Consider the following 20,642-nt stretch of genomic DNA (forward strand, 5'->3'; position numbering starts at 1 on the left):
CCATTAGCATGTTTGTATATCTGAATGAGAAATAGTTTCATAGTATGTGTTATTCAGCTCCGGCCTGGTCGCCTAAAAATGGCACTCAATGTTTAATTTACATGACACGTTCTTTGAAATCATTCACATTATGAAGTATTATGTTTATTGTCATTATCATTATATTACTACCAGGTGCTTCTGAGCTGCAGAACAAGAATGAAGAGCAACCACACAGCAGCAGTGCCATCTGGAGGCTACTTGACACACTACATACATTCAGATGAAGGTTCGTACCTCCAGTTCAAAGATATAAAGAGGCAGCTCCTTCAGGCAGTTGTCAGAAAAGTCCACCTCCTGCAGCTGAGCCCTCCAGAAGATGGAGATATTATTTGGAAGTCTCTCGATCACATTGGAGGAAGCTTTGCACTGCTTCTGTGGAGGAAAAACATCAAGTTCCATGTTGTGTTATTACGTCATCACATGACATACTTTCAGCTCACTGATGGATTTGTGTTTCTTCTTGTAACACTAAATAAACAATCATCATCAACGCGATCTAGGTGTTAACTTGAGGTTTGGAATCTTTCAGTAGCCTTCTGGATAAATGTAAATAAAAAGATGATGCAGTGTGATTTAAAGTGGTGTGCTGCTATTATCTCCACCCAGAGAGGTTCATGTGATGGTTGTGTGTGCGGGTTTGTCAGTGAGTGTGCACCTCTGTGTGGCACCACACATCATCTTGCATTCTCTTTTCATCCTAACTTGATTTTTAGTTCAAATGAAGTGTCACTACGTCCTTTATCTCGGGAGGGGGGGCAGCCAGGATTCACTATGTGTCCCCCTGGGCAATCTCATGGCCCCTGGTGGTAGTTGTCAGATTGCAGCATCTGTATATGTGATGTAAACTGCTTCTACACCAAGAAATGGACCTGATCAGACCTTCAAAACATCCATAATAAACCAAATGCAGTAATAAGCTCCCTATAGATGGCAAATACCGTTTACTATCAAACTAAAAACGTTTCATCAAATGACCTCGTTACTGGAATACCCAGAACACCAGAGACTGGAATCACCACTAATTTGATTAATGTAGAGCTCAAATAGCAGCAGATACGTGATCTTTATCAGCGCTGTTTCTTACCAGAGGACAAGCCCAAGGCTCAGGGAAGCTGCTCAGTGTGTTCCTGCACACGTTGAGGAAGCGCAGGGATTTCAAACAGTGCATGACTGAGGTGGGCAGACCGGTCAGACAGTTATCAGACACATCCAGCTCCTCCAGCTTACGGAGACCTATCCAGTTAGTAGCTGACACAGAGGAAATAAAGAACACAGACCAAGTCAAAATGCACTAGTAACCAAAGAACAGAGCTGTTACTCTAAATATGCTTGAATCCATTTTTTATATAATGGTAATAAATGACACCCTGTATTTATACGACATGAATTGAAGAAATTACTGAAGTAAACACCTCTTTAAATTAATTCACAATATATCCACAGTGTTAATAGATGATGACATTCTCTTCAATGTGAGGATGTGCAACTCTCTCTGCTGCAGTTTACAATCATGTCTCTCCCAAAATGTCATCACCTCATCCTTATATTCAGTCATTTGTGTGAAGTTGTCATAATGGAAACGGATCCTCAACAGCAAAATTATCAACAGCACAAAACACTGTAGTTTCCTTTTTGGAATCGTTCTAAAAAAATGCTGTTTCATAAGCTGATCACAGAGTTAAATATTGAGACCTGTTGCTTTTAGAGACTACAGGCTGGGTGATTTCAAACGCCCTGGCAGCTGGCTTTCAGCGTGAGTTTAAGTCAAAAGCATCACACTGAAAAACAGCTCTGATGCTCAAGTCTTCCCCTTGCCATACTAAGACAATTTTCAATCACATATTTGTATGGATTGGCACTTCAGAAGAAGTAGGAAAATGGCAGAAACTGTCCTCCCAAAGACATTTTCTTTCCAGACGAGTTTTTTGCATTTGTAGCAGATAATGATGAACTATGTGGGACATAGAAATGTCTTTACCGGGCAGATTACAAACATACAGATTTCCAAACAAACAAAGCACTTGATAAAGCGCACAACTTTTTTTTAGTTTAGTCCTAAAAAAGTTGACAATCAAATGGTGTAACAGCTCTTGAGCCAACTGTGTCCAAATAACCTTGACATGTGTTGATACAATATAATAAGGTAATGATCTTCCTACATACAAACAACAGATATTAGTTGTGTTGGAACGTACTGGAGGGGATGTCAAACAGGACTGTGAGCTGGTTCTTTGCAGCAGAAAGTCTCTGGATGTTTGTCAGATGGAGGAGTCCGGGCGGCAGACAGGTGAGCCGGTTCTGAGAGAGATTTATCTCCTGTAAACTGAAGCAGAGGAGAGAGATGGAATCACATCCGGGAATGAGTCATTTCATCAGCCTTCGCCCTTCAGCCATTAAAAGGCTTCAATGAGAGAATACTCCAAACACTGTCATTTTGAGAAATAAACTTGTTTGCCCTCTTAGCCAAAGTGAGAGGAGATCAAGTCTCGTTTAATGTCTGTGTCCAGGAACAATGTTTACTTCATCAACCTAGATCATATAGATATCAAAGCTGAATTTGCCTTCTCAGAACTAAAAAGTAACTAGATATCAGCCTCCATCTTTATTCAGCCTGATCCCTCTTGTCAGTTTATTGTGGAGGTTGATGCTTGAGACAGTGGAGTCGTGGAGCCGTCCTCTCGAAGCGCTTCAACTCTGACGAGAATCATTGTGCCTTCTTCCACCATCGTCTCTCCCTGCTGGGCATCATTTTTCTCTACACTCAACTTTACACTATTCACAACCATCGCTCTGGTTTCCCAAATGTTACGTCCACTTCCTATTCCTAGACGTTGCTTGTCCCACGTCAGTCTAGACTTGATTGTCACTTGATTACCACCATCACAGGGTAACGCAGTCGTACTCACCATTGTTAACCAGTTCTCTAACACAGTTTTTCCCAGATTTCCAATGAAACATCTACATAGGCGTAAAGAAGACCATTTTCAACAACCGTTAGTCCTGCAAAACACCAGTGTCAATGTCGACAGTGAAAAGGTGACTCTGTAATGCTGACCCTTTAGCCTAGTCAATAAAAAAGAGGTTAAGATGGACAAAAAAACACACCCATTGGACAGATGAAAAAAAGCGCTATAGACCAACAAATCGAAATTTGAGTTTTTGTTGCACTTCATAACAAAGATGAAGTACACTGACCAGCTGTTGTTGTACCATATGTACCTTGAGCAGATGACCTCCTGGGAGTTTTGAGCAGCTGGAAGCTCTCGCAGCTGATTGTCAGATATATCTAGAGTCTGCAGGTGGATGAGACCCCAAGGCAACACAGAGGGCAGAGCCGCCAGGCTGTTGGATGATAGATCCAGGTGAGTGATCCGTGAGGAGACGTCCATGAACCAGTCTAGGTCCAACCAGGGCAGTTGCAGACCTCTCCAGCACACAGAGACAGCCTGGAGACACAGACGTCACGGTAGCATGATGAGGGGCTGAGAACCCCAGATTTAAGACTCCCTACAACACTTTTATTACATATATCATCCACACGCAAATCAGCTGTGTGACTTTGTGGGTAGGCAGGCTGCCGCTCCTCCTGCTGCTTTGTAATTTATATGGCTTTTATAGCATTTTTTTTAGCAATTTTTCAGCCCCATCTTAGTTTTTACACATGATTTCAGCCCACAGCTGAAATTATCGAAAAGCATCGAAAAGCATCGCGGCTATGACCATGCTCATGATCCAGCTCATCCCCTGTCCGGCCTCTGCATCAATGGATGAATTAGTGTAACTCTGTAATACATCCCTGAACAGTGCTTTTGATCTGCACGCCTCAGTCAAATCATGTGAGGCCAATTTCTCCGCTCCCTGGATCACACATACCCACAATTGACTACAGTAGTCAAGGAGGGCGATGACAAGAGTCTGAATCAGTAGCTGCGCCGCCTTTGGAGTGAGAAGAGGACGTGTTCTCCTGATGTTGTAGAGCGTGTATCTACAGGATCATATTGTCGCTATAATGTTGTGAGTCAGGGAGAGTTGGCTGTCAAGTGTCACACCGAGGTTCCTGGCAGTCAAAGTGGGCGTTAGCACGGAGTTGCCAAAGTTAACAGTCAGGTCCTGTGTAGGAGAATCGTTTCCGGAAAGAGAAGTTGAGAGAGTTGGTGTAGAGAGAGAATAGGGGACCCAAGGTTCTGACACAGATCCTCTCCAGGTTACCCGATACGTGTGGCCATCAAGGTATGACGAGAGAAGGGAGAGAGCAGAGCAAGTTCCCAAAGGGAGGAAATAAGGATCTGGTGGTTTACTGTGTCAAATGCAGCAGAGAGGTCCAGAAGGATGAGGACAGAGGAGAGAGAGGCGGCTCTAGCAGTGTGGCGTTGCTCTGAGACAGCAAGGAGAGCAGTCTCTGTGGAACGGCCTTGAAGCCTGACTAGTGGGGTCAAGGGGGTTGTTACGGTGGAGATAGGAGAGTTGGTTAAAGATCGCACGTTTTGGACAAAAAGGGAAGAAAAGAGACCGGTCTGTAGTTGCTTTTTTCAGATGGGTTGAGGGTACGTTTCTCCAGGTAACAGAGAAGAGTTAATGAGACAGGTGAGGAAAGGAAGAAGGTCAGGAATGATAGATTGTAGAAGATGTGATTGAATGGGGTCAAGAGGGCAGGTGGTCGGACGGGCAGAGGTTACTAAGGGAAGAAGAGTCGGTGGGACACAAGCAGTAGGAGGTGGGTTTAAGAAGGAGGAGCGTATGCCAGCTATTTTTTTGGTAAAGTAGTTGACAAAGTCTCCCGGAAGAAGGGGGGAGGAGGACCAGGGGGTTCGAGGAGGTTGGAGAAGATAGAAAAGAGTTGTTTGGGGTTAGAAAATGAAGGCTCAATTATGGATTGGTAGAAAGAGCTTTTGGCAGCAGATGGAAGCAGAAAAAGAGGAGAGAAGAGATTAAAATGCAAGCAGCTCGTCAGGTTGTTTATATTTCCGACAGAGAGTCGAGAGAGGAGGAAAGAGTTGAGAGGAGAGTCTCTGTGGCAGCATTCGGATGTAAGAGTGAGAAAGTTTAGGGGAAGGCTGAAAGAACAGAGGATGCCAGGGAGGAGGGAGAGAGGGAGCGAATATTGAGACAAACTGTTAAAGAGTCAGTCGATGGGGTCGTTGGTTATAGAGAGTGGGAGAGAGCAGGAGGTGGTCAGACACATAAAGTGGAGTTACAGAGATGTTAGTGGTAGAGCAGATTCTAGTGAAGATGTAGTCAAGGTGATTGCCGGCTTTGTGAGTAGGAGGAGAGTGCTGTCAGGATCCTGATGAGAGTCCTACTACTCTACACTCTATCTTAAGTCTTACATTGTTTTTAACTGGTTGTTTTCGCTGGCTATGTGCAGCATACTGTTCATTTAGAAAGTTAGGGTCAATTTAGAGTCAATTTGACCATAAATTAGGGTACGTTTAAGGGAGGGGCTACTTTATTACATTACATTACAGGTCATTTAGTTGACGCTTTTATCCAAAGCAACTTACATTGTAATTTTAACCCATGGCTGTTTTTTTACATTTTTAAAGGATGTAGTTAGCAGACCAATCACAGCCTTGTGCGTCGAAAGCGACGCAAGCCTAAAAAAATGGGTCGACGCACGCAAGGACGCAAGGAGGTGTGAAAAGGCACGCAAGGGGCTCTTGCGTCTACGTGTCCTTGCATCTCTCTGAAAACGCAGAAGCATAAACTAGGCTTTACATCTCTAAAGTTAAACTTTAGGAAAGTTCATTGTCACATTTTGGTAGCTTAAAAAAGACTTCAATGGGTCTTAATCCGGGTCCACTTGTACTAAAGTCTTGTTTAACATCTGGTTGTAAAAAAAGGTTTTGTGATGGCCGACCCAAGGCTTCAGAGCGTCAGTTCACAAACCCCACATCCCTTGTTATATACAGTCAATGCTCTAAACACACTTTAAATATGAACCGCTGTGATATATGAAAGGTAATGCTACGACAGAACATCTATTGTTCTTCTTACCTCCTCTCCTGCGTTGGAGGTCTCCTGTAGTTTGAGTCTGAGGAGGTGTTTGCTGAAGGCCGGATGGTCCATCAGGGTGTATGAGGAGAATCCTGCTCCATTCTGCAGCAGGAAGTGAGCTATGTCCTCATTACCTGCAACACAAAACACATGTTCACACACAACATTGAGAGATGAACAGTTTCAGTCAGTGTCTTTCACCTGGACTGCTCAATATTGTATGCATGCATACGTGTGAGTTTGCTCAGATGTGTAAATATCAGTATGTATGTAACTGATTATGAGTAAATGAAGATGGCACACAACACAGTGAAAATATATAATATATCAGGCACATTATGTGAACAGTCTTTCTGGATTAGGTTTACTTTGATAAAATGAAGCAGAACAAAATTCGAGGAGGTTCAGTTTCCAAATAGCCATGTGGGTACATTTTGGCACCATCTGTGTAATTTCAATTTCTGATGAACCAAACTATAATTTCACTGGTATATTACTAATGGTGTTCAATACTTCCAAATTGTTTGTCCTGCTGACTTCTATGATTCTTACTGGAGGCAATATTTCAGCCAATTATTGCTCGATTGTTCGACCCCTCCTCCCGACAGAGCCAATATAATTGAGCTAAACTCAAATGGAGAAGAGCGAAACACACTCAACATTAGCTCCTCCCCAGAACATCACAAGTGAACTTTGAACGGGAGGGAACGATTTATCTGTAACACAGCATGTACGCTGAACATTTATCAGTGGAAAAATGGCGGGAATGCCCTTTTCTGCTTGAAGACGCCAAAGGTGAGACGCATTAATGATTGAAAGGGGATAACATGATTACACAAGTTTGTTTGCTGATATCTCAGCGATGGTCTGACTATGTCTGCTATCTGATATCTGAACCCCAGAGATGTTTTGAACAGAGTAAAACAAGAAAAGTCAAAGGGAAGTCTCTCTGCAGATGGACATAACACAAACTTCCAGCAGGTCTTAAAGAATAATGATCAGTCTACACATTGTTTTTAGGAAGTTCTTACTCACTGAGCCTTTAGGACTCAATAGATGACCCATCTTGACAGCAATAACTTGAAACTATGGACATTGTACAGATCAATTGACCATCCACAATGAGGAGATCGCACTGAATTTCAATAAAATGTTATTCAAACTAGATTTGACATGTTCATTCTTTTCCACTTTGTCAAACTCTACAATAAAGGCAAAGTCAGACATAAAGAGTAAAGCCTCAACATGTAAAATGTGATTCCAATTGCCACGTTAAATTTACCCTAATACCTAAAGTCAATATTCAGGGACTGACATTTATACTACTCCTCGCGAGCTGTATTCACACTCATGGTTTCCATCTGATTCACTGATTTAATTTCTTCCATCATGTCAGTGTTTCCGCTACCATTGTAAAATGGGAAACACTCTACGGGGAACCCTCTATCCTACTCAACGCCTGCTTCACTCACTCGCAGACGTTTTGGAGGGAGAGTGAGGAGGTTGTGTTGTGTGCCATCTTCATTTACTCATAATACAACCGCACTTCCCTGGTGTGGTTGTAGACACATGTATAACCCTCTGATACTAGACCAGAGTTGAGCGTATTCATCTAGTGTTACAATAACCAGTATCATTTCATTCCATGTGTCCGTCCGGGCTAATTGGTGGATCCAAACGTTATAAAGAATAAACACATGTGGGTATCTCCCTACCTGCCTCTGCCGCAGCGTACAGCGGCAGCCCAGTGATGACAGCGAACTGGTCGCTGTGGACGGCACAGTCTTTGGCATCAGCATTGTAGCTGAGGACCAGCTGCCGGACCACGTCCAGGTGACCCTGCTGGCAAGAACTAGCAAGCATCCAATTCAGCAAGTCTCTCCTCCGACATGGACCTGGGAGGGAGGCGGAGACCCAAAAGCCGTGATCACGCAGGCCGACTGTACTTTACGATCATACCCAGCGTCAGACTGAATATTTCCTCAACCATGATATCTACTTTCACACATGATCGGGTCTGTTTTATTAAGATATTGATAGCGGTGCCCCCATGATAAAAAATGTAAATATTTGTGTTTTTGAAATATTGAATGTACCCAGGCATAGTTGTAAAACATGATGTATGCTTTTCTTGCACACGCCTGTCTGTCATACACACGTCCTGTCTTTTTGCGTGTTTTGGCTGTGCTAGGGGCGCAATTGTTGATTAAATAAAAAATGTGTGACATATCATTCTGCTCAGCATCCTTAAATAAACCTGACGCAACATTGGTTCCGCCCAAACTTCTGCGTTCTCGTTGAGCAGGCGGATGAAATTCTGGGGGAAGAGACGACGCAGTAATTTAATACTGCTACTCATACTTTTCATTATATTTTATACTTAATTACGATTGAGGGTCACAAAAATAAGATTAGCAAAGTGGTATTTAGTGTTTTTGAAACTTTAATTGTTTTGCATTAAATCAATCGTGGCTGTTTTTTGTTTTTCTTAGTTTCCCCCAGCCGCCAATACCAGCCCTATGAAACACGGGTTCATAGCGTTGGGCTGTGTTTAGCCCATTTCCACGTTTCAACCACTCGTTTAAATCGCCAGAGCCTATTGGATCCGACTAGAGCTGGTGTGTCAAAACGGCAGATTACATTATTTGTAATATTTTCGTTGAAAATGGGAAAGGTAAGGGGCATTTATGATTGATACGATTCTGGTGCTTAGTCTTTTTTCCAATACCTTTGGCGAGGCCTGTCTGAGAGAAATGTTACACATATCGCCGTATTCAGCATTGAATGTGCTCACAATTTGCTGACTCCTTTTGAGTTGTTAGCCTGTGCAATATCTCTGTATTTTAGGAAAGACTTTAATCTGGTGTGGAAGCAATATTATATTAGTTTGAGATGACTACAGAATTTCTGGGTTGATCTAAGGGCGACAAACAGGAATGATGAAACAAAAGGCTGATGGCCTTTCCATGTACTGTGAATGTTGAAGTACCAGGTATAGAATCCAGCAGCTCTTTGACCAGGCTGGCGTGGCCGTAGTACGCTGCCAGAATGGCTGGGTGGCTGTGGGAGGGCTCCTGGGGGACAGGGATACAGGCTTCTTTCAGGAGGTAACACACACTCTGCAGGTCACCGTGCTGAGTGGCCAAACACAGGAGGCGCACCTGTGACAACACAACCACACACACGCATATTCAACGTTATATATACATACATACATACATACATACATAGGATAGGTGGATAGGTTGACTTCCAAAAACGTGTGAGACCGAGAGCCAGAGAGGGAGAGAGAGAGAGAGAGAGATAACAATGTGCCAAGATGGACAGATGTTCTGGTGTGACGCTCAAATCAGATGATAGTAGTCAGATGATAAATTGACATAAAATTAATGAATTAGTCAGATTCTTCTGACAGTGCTGTATTTCTTGTCAGGCAGGAATTGATGGCAATAGATAGAAGAAATGAAACCTGCCAAATGTGTAGGTAAGGAGGGAGAAGTGGACCACATCTCTGCTGAAGAGCAGCCTTCTTAATGTGTTTGACACCATCAATTGTGTTCCATACAGTGATCCGGCCTATTCCACTACATTACAGGTTACATTACAGGTCATTTAGCTGACGCTTTTATCCAAAGCGACTTATATTGCATTTTTAACCCATGCCTTTTTACATTTTTGCCCCGGGAGCCATTAGGGGTTAGAAGTCTTGCTCAGGGACAATTCGACATGGGACATGGAGCAGCCGGGGCTCGAACCACCAACCACCCTCTCTACCCCTGCGCCACGTCGACCCCGATACAGTTCTAATCCAGATTATGGCAAGAAGTAATCAACTAAGTAAAGAAACAACAGTCCATTCTTTACTTTAAGACTCAATCTGCAACATTTCAAGAACTTTGACTGTTCCCTCAAGTGCAGTCAAACACTCTGAGTAAAGTGGCTCTCGTGAAGACCCCCCAAGGACAAGAAGACCAAGGGTTACCTCAGCTCATTAGGGTCACCAGCCTCAGAAACCCCAGGCCTCCACCATTACCCCACCTAAACCCACTTGAGATGGTCTGGGATGAGTTGGACCACATACTGAAGGCAAAGTAGGCTTGAAGTCCTTCAAGACTGTTGGAGAACCTTTCAGGTGACCACCTCGTCAATCTCATTGAAGGAAGGCCAAGAGCAAAAGGTCAAAAATATAAAACAGATTCCGGATTGTTGAGCCTTTTTTTGTTTCCCACATATCTCCATATGTGTTCCTTCATTGTTTTGATGTCTTCAATATTAATCTACTAAGTAGAAAAAATGAAGCGATTGACTGGTACTGTCTATGAGAGCATAACGTAATCAAAATAAAAGCAGTGTTTCTACCATCATATCACCATTAGCCCAGTTTCCACTCCATATAACCCATACTGTCACACGTGGCCGTGACCAAGGGGCCGTCATGTTAAACTTGAGTGTGCTCACCCCGTTGATGCCAGGTATCCCTTCACTGCACTCCACACAGCAGGCTTGTTTGATCAGCTCCCTGGCAGCCTCTCCCTCTCCCTCCTCATATGCGGCTTGGATGTTCTCCAGAGTGGGAGAAGGAACCAGTGACGAGCAGAGTCCTGGACCCTCCTCCAGTGATGCCTTGGCTCCCATTTCCTCCCCTGGTAGAGCACAGACACCGATCAGTGCCAAATGGGAGTATTTGTGAGGAGTGGAGGGAATAATGCAATCACCAAAACACAAACACGTACAGCAGTCGTGTGTGTGTGTGTTATTATACAGCTTTGCAAAGTTATCACAGTGACATCATTTGATATTCATTCTCCGCAAACAACCAAAGTGCGTGGCATTGCACATAATAATTAAACTCAATTCAATTCATTTTATTTTGTAAAGCCCAAAATTGCAAATTACAAATTACAAAGAAATGTGTGGGCGGAACTGTCATTTACGTCTGTCATGCGTTTCCTCTTTGGGCTGTACTTCCTGCAGCACATTTCCAATGAATAATAAAGAGAGACTGACTGGCTTTCTGAGGGTATGACAAATCCTGAGGGAGTGAAACGATTAACATGTGTGCACCTCCCATCCACCATCAATACTCCCCTGCCCTCACAGCATCTGTCTGGGAAGGTTAAAAGGAGAAGAAGGTAGAGGGAGGAGGCTGCCAACATTACTGGATTTCCCCTTTCATTTAGTGCGGCTGCTGTAAGGACTTCCTGTTTGATCCGCCTCATGAGGCACCCAATACATCCAAAACACATCCAAATAGATGGTTCAATTAAAATCTACTATTTCATGACAAAACCTAAAATAAAAACCAGTGCAGTCACAGTGTGAATCACAACTAAACATACTTAATTGAATAGAGCCTCAACGTGAGGGGACCCGACAGTCTGGCGTACCCTCGTCTAGCCTGATCAAATCGCAGAGGAGCTGAGAGCCTCCACGCGTCATCAGCTCAGCCGCCAATGTCTCCATACTTCTGCAAACCACATCCCCTTCCATCTTTCCTGATTCCTGGAGGAGAAGCTGGTTCATCCGTCAAGCGTAGCCGGTTGCTAGACAACCGCAGCGGCGGAGGAAAAGCTAATGAGGGAAGTAGGAAATCCCCCTATAAGTCAGACCATCCCATTTTGGCAACAGCTTAGTTCAGAGTAGCCCACGTAGACCAGCCAAATGAGAGCCGGCTCATCCTGCCGGATGACTTTGCTATTGTAAGAATTACAAAAAGAAATTGCATTTCTATAAAAGTAGCTGCTATTCCTAATCAGTCTCTTGGGGGTCGCATCGTGTGAAAACTTGGTAGGGCTAAGTAGAGATTCCTGCTTACTAAGGGACACATAACATTTCAGTGAAAACCCTGGCTGACTCCTATCAGTGCAAGTCAAAGTAAGGTAATTCATGTTTTATACCGATTTGTTTTGCCTTATGGTATGCAGCGTTGTTGTTCCATTACCGCCATTACTTTTATATTTGAGTCGGTCGATTGAAGAGTAAGCTTGCGAGCCGAAATATTGTGGGCACCCCTGCGTTAGACCTTTTCCATCACCTTGTCACTTCAGGCAGCAGCGCAGGTATTCACGTCTATGTAGCGGTTATGAATGAGCTATAATTATACATTCATGAACAGGTTGGCAGTTGTGCCCTATAGGTGGACCCTATTCACTAACGATGTGACTTGAAAATGTGACTTGTGAAGGCTAATTTTGGTTGGTATATTAAATGAAATCCCAAATAAATTCCAAGAACTGTATTAATTTCATCAGTAAGACCAGCTAACATTGTGACATCATCGAGTCATCGTCGGAGTCTATTCCCAGGAGTCCATTCTCCTGAGAACTTGAGTCTGTTCGTTGCGTTCTAGGTATTGAGAAAAGGCTATGATTTGTGGCTACTCAGTCCTCTCAGACGATATCTTTTGCTTGTAAAATGACTTAATCCATTGATTATCAAATAAAGTTGTTGATGTATTTACTGGCAGACTAGATAGGTCTGTCAGAAAATGACTTTTGTTGGAAGATATTTTTAAGAAATTGGGATAAATGATACTACTTTTATTAGGGCTGGGCAAGTTAACGCGCTATTATCACGCTGATTCATAAATTTTTGCATACTATTATCTAATCCGCGTCAAAGAAGTTTTTTGTAGCATTGTCATCCTGAAAGTTGTTCACTGGCTCTGAATGCACATACAGACAAACCACAGGTCACAGGAGCGGGGATGTTGCTCAGCTATGTGTGCGTGTGCACAGGTCAGTGTGTGCCCATCACGCCGTGTGCAGAAAGCATTGCAAACATAAAAGCGTGTCTGCTCGTCGCCTTTGCTCTCTGTTTAGAGATAATTATGTTGAATGAATACGTTATTTAAAAACTTCAAACCCAAACAGGAGTTACAGTTATATCTAATCAGTTGGGGCGACCGTGGCGCTTGGAGTCGAGAGGGTGCACCACTAACCGCAAGGTTGATGGGTTGAACCCCGGCTCCCCCATGTCCTGTGTCAAAGTGTCCCTCAGCAAGACACCTAACCCCCAACTGCTCCTTGGGTGCCTTCAATTTGCCTTCTTCTTCTTCTTCTTAAATATAGTAGATGGATTTTGACATTTGGATTATGTGAGGGGGAAACGGAGAGAGGATGAGGAAGTGTGTGGGATGGATATTTGAATTCATATATAGATCTTTTTTTTGTACATTATCAGTGTGTTTCCGGTAAATTTCTGGAAACTTTGAATGTGAAGTTAAGCGCAGGAATTTTCAAAATGTCTTTTTTGTAAAAGTTTTGTTGTTGTTTTTGTGAAAGCGTATAACAGGGATTTTAAATGTAGTTGAGAACAAGACTATGCAAGCTCAGCTCAGCTGGAAACGTTGTCGGCCAGAAATGTATACGGACATAAATCTTTGTGTTATTTTGAACGTCTTTCTCATATTGAATACCAGTAAACTGAAGCATGTTCATTCTATTATTTATTATTTATTTTATTAAGCCTCAGTATTAAGTTTATTTGTATATAGTAGGCCAACCTTTTACAACACACATGTCCACATTAATATCCACCATCACTTCCAGAGTTTTCAATATTTCTTTACATTATAATTATCCACTGATCTCTGCACACGGGGGAGTTCCGTCCGGACGGGCAAAAACTGAACCCTGCTCGCACACGTCAGCACGCTCCCACCAGCGGACACAGAGCTCGCGTCGGAAAAAAGCAGGTGTTATATTCATTTTACAGGCACTCCAGGCAGCAGCGCTTAACCCTATTAACTATATAATAAAATAACACAATAGACAAATCAACACGTCACTGCAGATGTAAAAACACAAAAGCAGTTCACTTACCAAATGCTGTTCACTATTTATACTATTGACTTACTGAATACTAAGATGTGCTGGCTCGGTTTCCCTGTGACAGATGCCATGCTGGCCCACTAACCAATCAGAGCACATGTTACTGCTGCGCTGTATGTTAATGCAGACGCTCTTACGAGGCTACCGCCGTACTACTGGCCCGTCAAAGAACACAACCAACATGTCAAACCAAAGATCTGATTGGTTGAAGACTGATAATCGACAATGTGGTTCTAATGTCCAAAGTCTCCCTAGAGGACCTCGTAGAGACACGGGCGCTGCATCTAATTGGATAAAAGTTCTCTTTAGGACAAGCAGCACCAAAGCAGAGAAAGAGATGGAGACATGAGTGGAGCAATGAGGAAATAAGCTAAAGGGAAATATAATTACAATACAAGTTATGAATTATGAAATAGCGATAAGCAGCAGAGAAGGCTAAGCTATCCCTGCCGGCCCACCACCTCAGTGTCAGCATTCCATCGGAATGTATTGACTGTTGAAAAGCATCGTGGAGCAACATTTGGACCATGTACCACTAAAGTCCTCTATTTCACCCCAGTGTAATACAGCCATGCATGCTTCAGTGAAACGAGTATCACAATCCGCTTAATGTAATGTCATAAACAACTACTGCTGTAATAATGAGCCCTCCAGTCAAACAGCTGATTCATCACCAAGACGTGCAGAAGACACAGACAGATTGGATGTCAGTAAACTGATAGCAGAGTCCGAGTAGTCTAACATGTGCAGCATAGAAACAAGGCTCCAGTCTGCTCCTCTCTCCGACTAACCTGCTCAAGGCCAAGCAGCAGATCCTCCTCTTCCTCCAGCCTCTGCCTCATTTAAAGCTGAGTGTTTTCTAATCATGGCTTCCCTTCAGCTGCTGCGTGCCTTCCACCATGCCGTGTTCCCTGAGTGATCTACCTCCTCACTCACCCAGTGACAGGCTGACAAGTGGGAGGATGGAGGAGGCAGGCAGGCAGGGGGGGAGGGAGGGAGAGGTGTGGAGCAGGAGGAGGGAGCGGGAATGATGCTCCTTTGTTTAAGAACCACGCAGCCTCGGAGTTTCCTGTATCGCTCTGGCTCACACCGGCTCTGCACTAATCCACTGTAATCTCACTCTGAATCCGTCTCCTTCTGAACATACAAATGTCTATAAACAATATATGGCTCCTTTCAATTTAACCTTTTAGGAAATGTTACTCCAACAGGAGTAAATCGTGGATCAGTCTGGCACCATTGGGTATTTGGGTGTGTTTAAAACAGTAAAAGGATTACAATGGAACAGAGGGCAATAGGATATGCCTGTGATAGCTGCGACACACACACACACACACAAAGTAGATTCTAGAGTCCTTGTGGGTTTGTCCGTGCAGGTAGAAAATCCCTAGACTTATCCGGTGATTTCCATCATGCATACAGACTGCAGTTCCCATAAACCAATCAGCGTCTGAGTGAGTGTAACATGAGGCTTGTGAGTCGGCCAACCTGCTTTTACCATTCAGATAGACTGCAGGGTGGATTACTGTGTCATTCTTAATGGGGTGTTGTTTACATACTGCAACATTTTGATTTTGCAGGATAGTCCCCACTAGTGCAAGGACACTTCCAATACTAACTACTCGTAATCATACATGTATTAAATACAAAAAACTGAAGAAAGACAGAATTGATTCCATTCCATGATAACATTTCAGAAAGTAAGGACAATGTCCCTGATTTGCATTAGCAGGGCTTATCCCACATTTCCAACAAAAACATTTCACATCACAAGAAATGTTGGCGAGACAGCGAGATGCTCCTTGTGGCTCTGGCGTGTGGCGAGTGTGTGGCGGCCGTCATTCAGTGTGGTGGCAGAGGAGAGGGAGAGTTGGAGCCAATGTGGATCCCATTTGTTGGAAAACCAGCAAAATCAAACTCAAATGAAATGAATGACAAACACAAATGTACACCGTGGAAACTCTAAGGATGTATACAGAGAACGGGTGCTTAGGGTTCTGATCTAGAATCGTGAAACTGATTTACAGCAGCTGACCTGTAAAAACAGTACGGGCATCTTTGCCTTGTTGAAAAGGTGTTTACAGATCCAGCCCAACCCTATAAAGCGGTTTCCTTATGAATATACTTCTGCCTGTGGGACTTTACCACCATGGTACCCTGGACGAACTGGACAAATATATGTTCAAATCAAACGTAAGGCGATCTGAAGCCAAAGACGTCAACCATCATCCATCACTAACTAACTTCCGTGCTGACACCTACTGTTGTTTTAGTCTCTCTGTCGGAGCAGAACTTCCGCTGCTTTCAGCACAGTCTCGTTCCTACAGTTAGACAGCAACAGATACGGCCTGTGGTTCTCAAACAGTCAGTTTCACTTCTCCTTTTGCTAAAGTTAAGCAGCGCTGAAATGGTGAACATGGCAATGCTTCCAATGTCAGAAAACAACAAGTGTGTGATAACTCACTGCGTTGCTGCTCCATGCTGCCGGGAGCGTCTCCAGAGTCCCGGGGAAGGTCGACAGACCAGTACGACATTCCGACTGGAGTTACTCGCGAACCAGTATGTGAGGAGGCCGGCGGCTGTCTCTCTGCAAGACAAAGCAACAGTCATGAAGAACAAACAGACATATCTGAAATAAGTCCAAACACAACTAAATTCATTACTATTGGAAGGAATGTTTGAGGGTATCTGTTGGATTGGATTGGTATTCATGAATATCCCTCTGACCAAAATATAAAAACTACATTTGAAATATCATCATATCCAACAAAACAACATAACAAACGGAGTGTGCAATCCTCTGTGTTATTAGAGAAAGAGAAATATCATGGACACAGCTTCCCCGCCAAAAAAAAGGTCTAAATTAACGCAGTATTGTCCCAGCGGTTACATTATGAGCTAGTGAGGCAAAGACATACCCAGCGTGACAGGTGTGCAAGAAAACACGTTACACTGTACGATCGCGAGATTATGTTTGCGATACGCTGCGATTCTCAGAAACACTTTATAACTGATATGTTTACATGGAGAGATTTGAGGAAAACAGTAGATGAGATTTCCCCAAAAGCATCTGGGATGTTCCAGGCGCTGTGATAAAGGAAAATACAGATGAACTCTTCTGGTTTCATAAAACCAGTCTTGTTTACGCTCTAAACTAGGATAAAAAACATCTGAGTTTGGATGTATTACTGAATCAGGACGAACACTCACACGTCTCCGGGTTTTTACTGCGATGACATGATTAGTTGGACGGACTCTTCCATAATCGCATTGTAGCGTTCTGTCAGAGGGGAAAGGTGAGGATACCAGGAGTTAACATTCTGCTATTGTATCTGTGCTTATGTCTTATTACAAACTAATAAGCATGTTTGCTGATATTTAATACCCTGCTGTTGTTTTGGTTATTGGTCAGTGTTGAACTACTTTGCCTCGGAATTGAAACATTATTTTTAGAATGCATTTCACCGTAGCAACAACAGCCTGATCTCAGCCCAAAGAGCGCATCCTGTTCTTCTGTCACATGCCCCACTGGTATTCACGTCTCCGTAGCGGCTATACATGAGATATAACAGCCGGTGACATATTCGCTGGTTTGAGATTCATGATTTCATGTTTTGTGTGCAGGCTTGTTATTGTCGCACATTGTGCATTAAAACTAACAATGTTTTAATTAAAGGACATGAGGAGACCGTCATCTCTAAACCGGCAGCAGGACTCGGCTTCAAATGGACGCAATTGTAATAAATAAATAAATATTTTCCAAATATGAATTATTCATTATTTGTCTATAAGATGTTTCATGGGTGGTCAGCTGCTTGCTATAAATGATCAATGATCATAAACCTGAAATACTATGAGGTTTATCACTAAATATGTCACCTATCTAACTGTAGCATCAATGATCACTTTATTTTAGGAATCAGGAATCGTTTATTGCCAAAATATGTCAAACATACAAGGAATTTGTCTTGGCGGTTGGTGCGTGACAGTAGACAGTGTAACAATAGACAACAAGACAGCAGTGCACAAGTAATAAAATAAAGTAAAATGAAATGCTAATGCAATGGGTTAGTAGAATAAGGCTATGGGTTAGTATAAAACAAGAGCATAAAGTTAAAATAAAAATATTTAAAAAGTTGAAGAAACTGTTGGTGTGGCGGGAGGTGTTAGTCCTGATGGACCTCAGCCTCCTGCCAGATGGAAGGGGCACAAACAGGTGTTGTCCGGGGTGAGAGGGGTCGGCTACCATCTTTTTAGCTGCTTCAGAGACCTGGAAGCGAACAAGTCCTGCAGGGACGGCAGATTGCAGCCGATCACCCTCTCTGCAGAGCGGATGACACGCTGCAGCCTGCCCTTGTCCTTGGCTGTGGCTGCAGCGTACCAGACGGTGATGGAGGAGCAGAGGATGGACTCCATGATGGCCGTGTAGAAGTGGACCATCATCGTCTTTGGCAGGTTGAATTTCTTCAGCTGCCTCAGGAAGACCAACCTCTGCTGAGCCTTCTTGGTGATGGAGCTGATGTTCAGCTCCCACTTGAGGTCCTGGGTGATGATGGAGCCCAGGAAACGGAAGGAATCCACAATAGTGACGGGGGAGTCACACAGGGTGATGGGGGAGGGTGGGGCTCTGTTCCGCCGGAAATCCACAACCATCTCCACTGTCTTTAGAGCGTTAAGCTCCAGGTTGTTCTGGCTGCACCACGACACCAGATGGTCAGACTCCCACCTGTAGGCGGACTCATCACCACCAGAGATCAGCCCAATGAGGGTGGTGTCATCCGCAAACTTCAGGAGCTTGACGGACTGGTGACTGGAGGTGCAGCTGTTGGTGTACAGAGAGAAGAGCAGAGGGGAAAGAACGCGGCTTTGGGGGGAACCGGTGCTGATGGTCCGAGAGGCTGAGACATGTTTCCGCAGCTTCACGTGCTGCTTCCTGTCAGACAGGAAGTCTGTGATCCACTTGCAGGTGGAGTCGGGCACGTGCAGTTGGGAGAGTTTGTCCTGCAGCAGAGACGGGATGATGGTGTTGAAGGCAGAGCTGAAGTCCACAAACAGGATCCTGCCGTAGGTTCCTGGAGAGTCCAGATGCTGGAGGATGTAGTGGAGGGCCATGTTGACAGCATCGTCCACAGACCTGTTGGCTCTGTAGGCGAACTGCAGGGGGTCCAGGAGGGGGTCGGTGAGGGACTTCATGTGGGTCGGGACTAGCCGTTCAAAAGACTTCATGACTACAGAGGTCAGGGCAACAGGCCTAGCATAACACAGATGAGTTTCGGGTACATGTAAATAAAATTTTAGTATATTTGTGCATTTAAATGGACGAGGACAACCACACTGATCATTGTCCTCTTGATGTTTGAGTAAGAAGAATACTGTGGGTGTGGATGTGGAATGTAGCTCCATCCATTCAAATATGAACGTATTAATTATTTTCTAGTTGCTATATGAAACCCTCTCTGTACTTTATGAAACCTTCATGAGGATCATGCAGTGTGATGTAATACAACAGCCCTGAATTAGACATACACCTGTCAGTGTAATCCAGTAAATTTCAGCAGCACCACAAACTAAAGCTGCTCCTCTTCTTTGGAAAGATGTCTGATCTGATCCATTAAGGTAGTTTGGCTAATTATTTTATTTATTTGTATGCATTGGTTTTAAATGAAAACAAAACAAAAGCTTGATAGTAAAATACTGTCAAAACAGTCAAGAAATGTATTCAAATGTATTAGAAAGACAAGCTGACGTGGTGACATCAGGTCAGATGCTGTTACAATTGCAGAATGGACTCAGTCTTATTAGGTATTGGTGTTGAGAAAGGAACACAGACTTCTGTACCAAAGGAGTCGCCCTCTGATGGCAAAGATGGAAAAGAATGCAGCCAACACATTTGTCTAAACTGGGGATTGACGCCTTCTACGGAACCCAACGCAAATACAAAATGGACTGTTCTCTTTTCTAGTGGTCCAACCTCTCAAAGCACTTTTGACACTTCATGCCATTCACCCATTTAGTACAGATGATGACAGGAGCCACCCGACCATCAGCAGCATTCACAGTGGAAATGTAAAATGTGCTCCAATAATAGTCAGCTAAATATGATGTGTTAAGTCTACGTGAGTTTATTCAGTTTATTGTTCACCCCGCACAAGCAGGTGCTTTTGCGGTGGGTTTATAGTGTGTGATTATAGTGTGTGATTATAGTGTGTGCGTATGCACACAGCTTAGTGTGCCAACATAACAAGTGGACATGAGAACGAGTGTCCGTCTCAGCTCTTGATTCATAACAGACTCTCAAATAAAGCAGCTTCCTCTCTGACACGCGTTTAAAACTAGTGTATCTTTGTGGATCAGAACAACACGAGAGGAGATGACTTCCGGTGGACTAAACTAGCACACAAAGGCATTCGAGCTGAACAAGACGTGTTTTTCCCTGCTCTGATTTTTGGATGGATTTTCCCTGATGACGTAACTAATTTAGCAGCCCCGCGGATGGCTTGGTGCACTGGGGCCCGGGGCGGGGTCCTGCAGGGGGCCCGCAGGGGGGCCGGGGCCTGAGAGCCGACTCACCACATGGCGCAGCGGGAGTCCAGCACGGGGTCCCGGGAGGCTTCTTCCGGTCCGACTCCACGACGGCGTTCAGCTGGACTTCCTGATTCCACGATGCAAACTTTCTGAACTCCGTGCGCACGCAGTGTCAAGTCACACTGGACGAAGGAGGGATTTCCGGTGAAGATTTTCAAAATAACAGCCTACTCATTTAGATTCCAGATT

The 20,642-nt window shown here is 43.8% G+C and overlaps 1 protein-coding gene across 2 annotated transcripts in view; it reads right to left on the bottom strand.

Annotated features, from left to right (window-relative positions):
* The window catches only part of lrrk1 (leucine-rich repeat kinase 1), a 45,435-nt gene extending 24,854 nt beyond the window's left edge, over positions 1-20,581 (bottom strand). Inside the window, exons 1-11 of one of the 2 annotated variants that reach the window (XM_078085421.1) lie at positions 20,439-20,579; positions 17,079-17,148; positions 16,333-16,455; positions 10,495-10,679; positions 9,026-9,197; positions 7,752-7,931; positions 6,037-6,170; positions 3,262-3,488; positions 2,238-2,365; positions 1,127-1,290; positions 277-414 (exon numbers count right to left, since the gene is read on the bottom strand). In XM_078085421.1, the coding sequence (XP_077941547.1) occupies positions 277-414; positions 1,127-1,290; positions 2,238-2,365; positions 3,262-3,488; positions 6,037-6,170; positions 7,752-7,931; positions 9,026-9,197; positions 10,495-10,679; positions 16,333-16,402 (1,398 nt within the window). In that variant the 5' untranslated portion in view covers positions 16,403-16,455; positions 17,079-17,148; positions 20,439-20,579. Of the gene's footprint in view, positions 1-276; positions 415-1,126; positions 1,291-2,237; positions 2,366-3,261; positions 3,489-6,036; positions 6,171-7,751; positions 7,932-9,025; positions 9,198-10,494; positions 10,680-16,332; positions 16,456-17,078; positions 17,149-20,438 lie in introns of both variants that reach the window. The other variant, XM_040202590.2, reaches the window with a different exon arrangement.
* Between the last annotated feature and the right edge of the window lie 61 nt (positions 20,582-20,642).

Source organism: Gasterosteus aculeatus, chromosome 12, assembly GCF_964276395.1.
Source record: "Gasterosteus aculeatus chromosome 12, fGasAcu3.hap1.1, whole genome shotgun sequence".
NCBI classification, from domain to species: Eukaryota; Metazoa; Chordata; class Actinopteri; order Perciformes; family Gasterosteidae; genus Gasterosteus; species Gasterosteus aculeatus.